We start from the raw sequence: 7,649 nt of genomic DNA, 5'->3' as shown, positions 1-7,649 counted from the left end.
AAGTAGATATAATGGTCTATATCTACCAATGGATAAGCTTTTAGAATATTACCATGTAACGTAATATTCTCCAAATATTATCTACCTTTAAAATAATATATTAATTAACAACCTTTAATTGTTAATTTCATGTAACGATACACCCCATTACAATGTAAAAGGTAAAGAATATTATTTGGAGAATATTAGTTTACATAGTAATGTTTGGGTTGTTCGTGATACAACTTTCCGAATATTACTAGTTAAAGTAATATTCTCCAAATATTCTATACTTTAAAGAGAATATATTAATTAGCAAGCTTGAAGTGTTAATGTTACACTGCAATACACCGCGTTTTAGACTCCCTAATCTAATTTAGGAGATGTGATGCCAAAAGGGCGATCTAAAGACAATTTTAAAGGAATAACTGCTGGTTTTTGGCTGAGTGAAACATGCTGTGAAAATGCCTTATATGACGTTTTTATATGACATAGACGTGAGGAGGTAAGGCTTTACCGAAAGGGCTGTGTGGCTACACCGGAGCATGGGGGAATTTAAACTAATGCATGCGGATTGATTTAGTTCATTATTTATTTGACTAAGAGTGCAGATTATGAAGTATCTTGGCGATCAAGAGTTCCTTAGCTTGTAAGCTCACTAAATAGGCTACTAGGCTCTGCATTACGAAAGTGCGGTCGCTACTTCCGTTTCTGTGAATACGTAGTGGGGCCGATCAAAGTAATTTGGAAATAGTCTCGTAGCATCATACTAAGCATAATAATTTAACTTGGCTAACCATTCCTTTTCGCGTTGGATGAGCGCCATAAAATTTTTTGACAACTTGTCGTCTTGCAACATGTCGGATATCAGAATGGTTATTTCGGAAGACTTCTGACGCCGAAGCCAGTGATAAACCACCAAATCTAATGCCGCTTCAAAGGCAGGACAATCCGTAGGACCGGTGATTGCATTATGTGCAAGTTTTTTGAATTTATTTCCAAACAATCTCTCAAGCAAGTTGTCCATGAAAAGAAGGGATTTTCTGTCATCTCCTTTCAAAACAGCGACCACTTGGAAAAAATAAACGAAATCCGGACGAGTGAACAAATTATCATTGTATACGTCAAGTGCAAGCTCATGAAACAGTTTCTTCAAATGTGCATGTATCCCCATGGTGCGTTGTGGAACAGGCACCATTTCCTGATTGAGTGTTTTCTTTTCCCGGTTTGCTGCCCTTACTGCATTACGTGCTAGTTCCTCATCTGTGAGCACGCGTGTCAAGTAGTTATCAGCATCACGTTCGAGAAGGAGACGGAGCCAACGTCTCATGTCAGCGTCGAGTGGCCACTTTCCATCGTTAACCAGCAATCGTCGATATTCCTTAGCTTCCAGCCACGATAAAAGCTTCACGGAAAGCTCTTCCACAGCAGTTTCAACGTAAAATGTGGTAAACATATATTGGACAAGCACCTTTGTGGCTAAATTATCCACAACAGAGCTTACAGCGACACCGCGAAGTTGAAGAATTTCTTGAACTTCTTCAAAACTTTTTGGACTATTTATAACTTTTCCAACGCCTTCTTCCTTCCACACCACGATCAAATGATCAACTACGGCCTTACCGACGGTCTGAAATTCGGGTTGAGCCTCCGCCTCGACAGCCCATCGAGCTAGGTCAGACACAGGATGCTCACGTTGCAGTACGTTTACGATTTGACGCGGCCAGTTTTTCATATCGGTATGCTGGGCATACTCTACCAACCATACAGCACTGTGACGCAAGAAAGGATTTTCCACCATTTCATCGGCACTTTGTAGCGTAGCGTATAAATCAAGAAACGGTAGTGGCTTGGGATCATTGATTCTGAGAAGGGATTGTAAAATCAGCGACCTCTGAACGGAATCCGTCTTTGGATCGGGTCGTCCCTTCAAAAGTTCTTCTACAAATAAGTGCAATACGAACTCTTCGTCAAGCACGTCTAAAACAGATTTCCACGAAGAGGGATCGATGTATCGAGCGTACTCAATCCAAATCAAAAATACTGGGTCGGTAAGAAAATAGTTTTCAAATTTCGCTTCGTGTAGGCCAAGCTCTGAAAACATTTTAGCCGCATCGAAAGTTTGTTTCCATTTCTCAAACAACGGAAGTTTGAAATCGATTCCACCGTCCGAAGCAGCATGGAGCATCTTCGCTAATTCTGCGTTGCTGTAACGACTTTGTAGATGGTTGAGGACGATCTTCATGGTGAGTGTAGGACTTCCAATCTTCTCTTGGAGTTTAGTAAACCAATCCAAGAAACTTCTGCCCCTTAAGAGAGACTTGATATCCGTAGGGAGTTTAACTGCTTTGAAAGAATCAGTGATGAATTCCTCAGAAATAGGATTCACGATGTTTTTTAGCGTCGCAAGAATCTCCCAGACCCTTTCCTCATCATTTACAAGGGCACTGCCAGCGACACGATTGTGAGGTTTTGCCAAGTGTCGCCTAGACTTTACGACCACAGTACCAGCAGCTACGGCATACACTGTGATAAACTTGGAGCATGCCAGCATGGCGAAGACATAGAGCAAAATGAAAACCCGATGAAGAGCTGAAACTTTGGACTTGTAAGGCATCAGAGACAATGAGGGTTGTGACGCTTTTTAAATAATGAACCAAGTCGACTGACTGGCTGCTGTTTTTCAGTTGATTGTCAAGTAATAGCCATTTCAATCTAATTGATTGGCTACTGTGCATAGCGCCAAATAAATGTTTATTGTTCGCTGCAACGCTTCTGTAGGTAACCTCAGAATATTTTACAAGGCAAACATTTAGCAGCCAGCTGCTAGTATCTTCTTTCAGCCTGCTCTTTCTAGATGCTTGGAGCGCCAATCAATCTTTATTGTTCGCTGCAAGGCTCCGGATGTACCATAGGATATATTTGAAGACAAACGATTAGCAACTAGCTGCTAACATCGAATTCCAGCCGGCTCTTTATTCCTATCTTGCTTGTATTAATATTTCAGCTGTTAACAGCTAAAAGTTTGCTAAAAATCATATGTTTAATAAAATCTTATAAGATTATGCTACGCAAACGAGCAGAAAACATGTCCCACATTGAACTTTGTTGCATTACCTATTTCTTAATCTTTCGGCTCATACTTTGAATCATGATGTCGAAGGCACTTAATCAACCCGAATTGAAGAAGGTCTACTTATCAAGACAATATGATTTAATTCATTTTTTGGACGAGGTGGATCCGACGAGGTCTTTAACAGTGTCACAGCTATTAGTTTAGGAAAAAGTTACTAAAGCAACCAATGACACCAGACAACAATCACGAAACTGACAATTTCCACCTTAGGCTGATGATGAATCCAATAATCTGATCGCAAGCGGTTTCAACTTGTGCAGACTAGTACACTTACGTTGAATGAAAAAGTGAATTATTCAGCCGTTTGCATTGGTTGCATTGGCGATTGAAACGAATTGTTTTACGCTTGTTGTACAAATTTGGCTTTTATAATCCTTGTAGTTTGCGTTTGGTAATTGAGGTAATTAAATATTGAGCAGATCAAACTGTTTTTGAGAGTGATTAGTTATAAACCCACAGCGCAGAGCCAGACAACAATCCCTAGGCTGATGAATCCACGCAATCTGATCGCAAGCAGTATCAGCTCAAGAAGACCCTGTAAACAAGACTGTTTAGCCTAACGCGGCATGAAACGAAAAGTTAGACACTCGACGTTAGCCGTCACTAAAGGCTGCCCAGTCTAGTTGTGCTAGATTTTCCCTTTTTCATGGAGTGAGTGCGGTAATTAAGAAACCATGGCCGCTTTTTTTATGACATTCGGAATTTCAACGTGTTCCCGTGCTCTTGCTCCAAATTCATTATCTCAAATAATTGAGACATTTTTGCACTTCCTTTTAGTGCAAAATAATAAATCGTTTCCTAATTAATAAATCCTGTTATCAAATTGCGAGGTGAGTCAGTAAACTTTCTCAAAGAGACGCAGCAAGGATGATGTTATCGTTATTGGCCACTTGCCTCTAAATCAATTAGGAGAATGCATGCGTTGAACTCAATGCCCCGTGTCCGTTAATTACGAGCGGCAATGCTTAGCTTTATACGTCTAGCAATACCCCAGACCTATATGCCATCACGAAGGCCTTGGCGTCGTTGGAATATGGCCACTCCATCACCGAATCACCGCCCAAGCTTGTGATTCTTAATGAAAGCTAAATGCTTTGTATAATTGTCCAGCGTAGCGCCCAGTCGTGTACCTTCGTGATGCTGCTCTAGACCTTAATTTTAGGCGTCCGTCTATGGCATCGTACCATGGTGTAGGCTAGATTTCTGTTGACATTTTAAAAAAAAGGTGCCATATGGCAATTTACCATGTGTCTACTAAGTCGGGGACGTAGCTATGGCCATTCCACGCAAAGCGCCCGAATAGGGTTCGCGTACTTGAAACAGCCGCACGTGGCAGCTCGTCACGACATTCTTGTAGGAAGGAGTTGATCTGGCTATCATTGTCGAAGCATGGGCTTTGTTTAACAAATTTAAATATTTTTTGAAAAATGTCATTTCCACCCCATGCAAAAACGAATTCCCGTTGTTGCCAACTTGATTTTTATAAGCCAATCAGAAGCATTATGTATTGCGCTTCGCATACTTTAATATGGGCGGATATAAGAAACAGGGGCTAAGTTGGACACTGAGAAATTCCGTAACCGCGTGACGAATGGCGTGCTTATAACTACGACAATAAGCAAGATCTTTGCCATGAACACGCGTTCTAGCATTAAGTGCGATATATGGGTCAAGATGGTGCAGCATGCCGTACAGAATGCTCGCAATCAGCAACCCAGCGAAAGTTTCTGTAACACATCTGATGGGACCACATGGAACCCTCTATCGAGTGGGAATTATTTTTCTCAAAAGCAGCATACTATCGCAGACTGTTCGTTCGTCAGGGGATTGGAAGGCCCGTAACTTGGCGACGATCAAGCAATTTTACTCGATGTGGTTGACGTAGTTTCTCGAACAGACGAATGTCGATGACGCCGCGGCAAATCTAATAGCGCTTTTTCCCATCTGCTCGCCCGAGATGGTCGTATCTGTCAGCTACCCGTGCAAAGTTTCGCCCTCGACCAAATTTTATGGCCGTGGATGTGGTCTTGGGCTTCTCGCAATTTGTGCGCATTAAAAAATTCGCCGCATCGCTTTTTTTGACAACGAGGCAAGCTGCTGGATCCTTTAAATCAAGTCTTTGCAACGCGAATTTACGTTCACGACGCGCGACGAGATTCGGCTGAGCCCACGAGGTCGTACATGGCATATAAATGCAAATAGAAGTTGACATTTCTGCAATCGAAATGTCAGATGCCGAACAGAAGGCAGCAAAGATAAAAAGAGCGTTTCAGGCCTCGACTTCGAAGCGTGTGCTTACTTTTTCGATCCAGCATTTCCTCGTAAATCGAGTTCTTGGAAAGGGTACATTTGGTACAGTGGTTTTGGCTGAGCGCAAAACTACTGGCGAAAATTTCGCCGTGAAAATATTGGAGAAATGTTCAATGTCGAATCACGAAAAGCTGCGCACGAAGACTGAAATGCGAGTTTTGCATCATCCTTTAGTGGCACCATTGCGATTTCCGTATTAAAGCCATTCTCGTGTGTTTTTAAGCATGGACTTTTACTCTAGGACAGATTTTTCACGCATATGAATCGCTTTTCGAATAAAAAGAACATCGTATGAAAATCTTGATTATTGTAATTGATATTGAGTGGTAGGAACCGCTTATTCCCACTTTAAAAGGTACGATATTGGACAGTAGATCAACATAATGATATTTTTCGGCTCCTGCAAAAAATATGTGAAGCGCATTACATATTGCTTCTGGTTGGCTAATAAGGATCGAGATGGCAGCGACGGGAATCTATTTTTGCATGTGATGGAAATAATTAAGTGATGGGGTTGAAATAGCACTCCCTATTTTCTTACTGGATAAGCACTGCATGAAACTCCGCCAACGGCGAAGCCCAAAACATTGCAGTTATTTTTCTTGGCATATAAGAAGTCGAGACTACAGTAGATTATTGAAGGACCGAGACTCTGCACGAAAAGCCAAGCCCAAAGTAGACATATTTTGAAGAGATCGAGCCTCTGCACTATCATTGACGACAGGCGCTTTCTACTTGATATGTAGCAAGACTCAAGATAATTGTGTATTTCGCGATATAGTATGGCATTTCCAGATATGTGAATGGCCTATCAATGAATTAACGTTGTGTCTCGCAAGGTTCCAAAATTTGTGACTTGCATAATTGCAACCATTAATGTTGAAATGCAGCAATTCGTACTGCATGAAGATGACAACACCCGGCGCTGTCTGCATGAAGTGATATGCACTGTTCTTGTGACATCCGGGTTTATTTGTTAATATTATTCCGTGGATTTGTGGGAACAGCTAAGAAGTATGCAATTATTGACCCAGGTGTGATGCTTTATTTTAATTACGGGCATCGGAAAACATTGATGTTGTCGGCGGACTGCCTTTCGCGAAAATGCATGCTTAGCTTGTCTCGTTGTGAATGTAGCGTAAATCGATAGGGGCGTAAAGGAAGCTGACAATGATGTGTGTGGTTGTATTATGCGTTTGACAGGTAGCTTTGGGCAAGAATGCTGGCACCAGAATGCTGGCACTAATTTGTAACCACTTAATAATGGCAATGATGGTCGAGTAGAAGCTTTTAAATGTTTTGCTACATGACCTTATACCATACAAGCTCGTATCGATGACGTTTTGCCAAGAACATGGAATGATATTTGGGTTATGTGTTGGAAAAAGAGAGAATTTGATGGTCAATTGCTAATTAATGTGATACGCGTAATTGTTCGGAAAAAAGAGTATCGTTTTAATTAGAGACGATGAGAATCATTTGAGATGTCAAGCTGACGATCGCAGGTGCACTTGATTTTTGTAACATTAATTTTAAGGAAATTTATAAAGCTGGTTTTCGCGCAAGTGGTGTCTTTTAAGTAGCAAGTAGCTGGTTCTTGCGAGAAATTGTAAATTTTGGAGAAAAACTGCAAAAAGTACAAAGAAAAATGACAATGGACGATGACAGTTCCCTGCGGGGTTTGAGTGTTGAGAATTGATGAATTCGTTCGTTTATAAAGGAGCACATCGTTGTCGGCATTGGTCACATCAATTATAACCACTATACACATGTAATGCGTATTTCATTATTATCGTAATGGTTTCGATTCGGTCGTGTCCATACATCTAAAGGGTTATGCCTGAAGCCGACATGCTTCGCACTATATCCACTTCTATAGCGACTCGCAGACGGCTTAATATGAACATCAGCAACACAAGAATGCGCAAATAGCCCATTTAATGTTAGAATCCTGTATTTGTCTCGATCGTAGGTGCTCCATGTCACAGAAACAGCTTTTGGAAGGAGTTATAATGCAGGTTAGCAACTTATACCGGCGGCCAAAACATGGCAGTTATTTTTTCAGCATTTATAAAGCCAAGCCCAAAGTAGCCATATTGAAGGACCGAGTCTCTGCACTATCATTGACGACAGGCGCTTTCTACCTGATATGTTGCAAGACTCCATATAATTGTGTATTTCACGATATAGTATGGCATTTCATTTCATGCCGACAGCGCCGGGT

General features: G+C 41.2%; 1 protein-coding gene across 1 annotated transcript; it reads right to left on the bottom strand.

Moving 5' to 3' along the window:
* Positions 1-748: 748 nt before the first annotated feature.
* CCR75_007327 (uncharacterized protein) lies at positions 749-2,533 on the bottom strand (the record flags this gene model as incomplete). The annotated part of the gene is made up of 1 exon (XM_067965388.1): positions 749-2,533. One exon carries the CDS (start codon positions 2,531-2,533, stop codon positions 749-751), a length of 1,785 nt encoding a protein of 594 aa, XP_067816516.1.
* Positions 2,534-7,649: the final 5,116 nt, after the last annotated feature.

Source organism: Bremia lactucae, linkage group LG14 (assembly GCF_004359215.1).
Source record: "Bremia lactucae strain SF5 linkage group LG14, whole genome shotgun sequence".
Taxonomy (NCBI): Eukaryota; Oomycota; class Peronosporomycetes; order Peronosporales; family Peronosporaceae; genus Bremia; species Bremia lactucae.
This window is presented reverse-complemented; position numbering and strand designations above follow the sequence as displayed.